This window comes from Propithecus coquereli, unplaced genomic scaffold (genome assembly GCF_000956105.1).
Source record: "Propithecus coquereli isolate 6110/MARCELLA unplaced genomic scaffold, Pcoq_1.0 Scaffold10, whole genome shotgun sequence".
NCBI lineage: Eukaryota > Metazoa > Chordata > Mammalia > Primates > Indriidae > Propithecus > Propithecus coquereli.
In genome coordinates, this window is record NW_012133858.1 from 8,200,957 (window position 1) to 8,203,223 (window position 2,267).

Genomic DNA, 2,267 nt, shown 5'->3' on the forward strand with positions numbered 1-2,267 from the left:
GAATAGCGTGCCAGTAAAAATATCTGAAAATATTATTCCTCATATCTCAGTAATGAGCTATGTCTCTGCAGATTTACACACGGTCTGTAATTGACCCCATTCCTGCACCAGTTGGTGATTCTACTGTTGATGGTGGTGCCAAGTCTTCAGACAAACAGAAAAAGAAGACCAAGATGACAGATGAAGAAATTATGGAGAAATTAAGTATGTTACCTACATTTTACATTATTCTTAAATTGTTAACAGCTCCTAAAACATTTGACCCATGTGTATTTTAATGTATACCTTATGTTTTGACTTAAGGCGTAAAGAATATTGTTTTCCTACCGGAACAATGGCTTCAATAAAAATTCAGTGAAGCCAAAATAATATTCCCATCTTTACCTGTTGATTAGTGCATTTGAAAGGTATTATGTGTTGATTCACGAGTAGTGTCTCTGCAATAATCAGTACCTTTGGGGGCAATGCTTTTTCCTTTTTCTAAGGGCAAAATCTAAGGGACATAGAAACCTTGTCAAAGGAGTTTTGTACATATTTATACATACCTATAGCTTCTTAATGTGAACCTGCATAAATATCCTTAAATAAGCAAACAAAACAGCTTCTCTCTATAAATATAGAAGGCATAAAATCTATTCCAGGGAAAACTTTTTTTCTATTCTCCCTTTTAATCTATCAACTATCATTGGCCTGTTTCAAGTATTGGAAATAATGTAAACAGTGCCAGCTAGAGGATAGCGATGTCTGATCACAAGTTACAGCAACTATAGTTATAGAGAACACTGACCTAGGGAGATAAAGGAAAAGTACTTTAAGGGTGGATTGTTTTAAACATTTATATGCTCTGTGTTTATGTGCTCTTGATTTCTTGGTGCTTTCAAGTGTAAACCTGTTTTTACTCTGGTATTCTGTGGACATATATAGTGTTCTTTCTTTTAGGGGAGCTGCTACTTAAAAAAAAAAAAAATAAACTAGAACAGTGATTCTCATCACTCATTTGTGACCTTTAGCTATCACATCTCCTATCTTTTTGGTATCTTTTTGCTCTTAACTTCTTATTGTTGATCCTGTTCTTGTGCTTGTTGACTTGAGGTTGTGTACCTATGTAAACTTATTTATGTGAGTTTCCTTGATATGTCCGTGTCTTTTTTTACCTTTAGCAAGTGAAAATTTAGTGTGGTTTTTCTCATGTTTTGACTTCTGATAACAAAAATATAAGTTATGGTTTTATGTCCAATCTCTTAATTCTAAAACCTGTTTCTTAGTTGTGACTTTAAACTTTCCTAAAACAAATATATGATTAGTTTCTATTAGAGTAAAGTTAAATATATTAAAAGATGGAAGATATACTGGAAGAGTCAGAAAAGCCATTTACAGTTATTCATTTGTATATCTTTCATTTATTTTTTCTAATAGTAAGTAGTTTGATAACATCACCAATTTAATACATTTTAGTAGAGTAGGAAAGTAAACAATTTGTTTACCCTGGAATTCCCCAGTTTTAAATCCGAACATCTGAGAATCCCATTACTCTCAGAATGACAGTTTAGTCATTCTGGTTGATCATTTTTGAAAAAGTGATTAGTTAGAAGGTCTAACCTAATGGAAATAATGTGTCTTCTTGCTTCTGGTACTTTTAAACTTTTACTATGTATTTAAGTTTCTTTAGTGTTTTGTGTTTGAAACATACTATTTTTAAAACTTAGTATTATATTTGAAAATTACTGTTCTAAAATCTTTGAAGTTTATTAAAAGGAATAGTGATATCAAAATTAATCTGTATTTAAAATACTTGACTGAGCTTCCAAATTTTTGTTGATTTTGTTTAAAATAGGAACTATTGTGAGCATAGGTGACCCTAAGAAAAAATATACAAGATATGAAAAAATTGGACAGGGGTAAGTATTTGTAACTATATTACCATAATATTCAGTACTTCCTAGGTATACAACATGGTATCTCTTTCGCATGCTGACGTTGTGCACTTATAGTATTCTATGACTGGTACTCTTGGGGATTTGTGTAAATAAATAATGTAATTATTTCTGGATGCTGTTAAAAAACTATGCTAGGTGGCAATGACTTTATATCATTGTTTCTTAAATGTCATTTTCCATTGGTGGTAAGGGATTCAGTAGATGGAAAAATTGTCTATAAAATATATTTAGGCCGGGTGCGGTGGCTCACGCCTGTAATCCTAGCTCTCTGGGAGGCCAAGGCGGGCAGATTGTTTGAGCTCAGGAGTTCGAAACCAGCCTGAGCAAGAG

The 2,267-nt window shown here is 32.6% G+C and overlaps 1 protein-coding gene across 1 annotated transcript in view; it reads left to right on the forward strand.

Annotated features, from left to right (window-relative positions):
- The window catches only part of PAK2 (p21 protein (Cdc42/Rac)-activated kinase 2), a 102,283-nt gene that overhangs the window by 72,446 nt on the left and 27,570 nt on the right, over positions 1-2,267 (forward strand). Inside the window, exons 7-8 of the mRNA XM_012639766.1 lie at positions 72-204; positions 1,835-1,898. Of these exons, the coding sequence (XP_012495220.1) occupies positions 72-204; positions 1,835-1,898 (197 nt within the window). The remainder of the gene's footprint in view (positions 1-71; positions 205-1,834; positions 1,899-2,267) is intronic.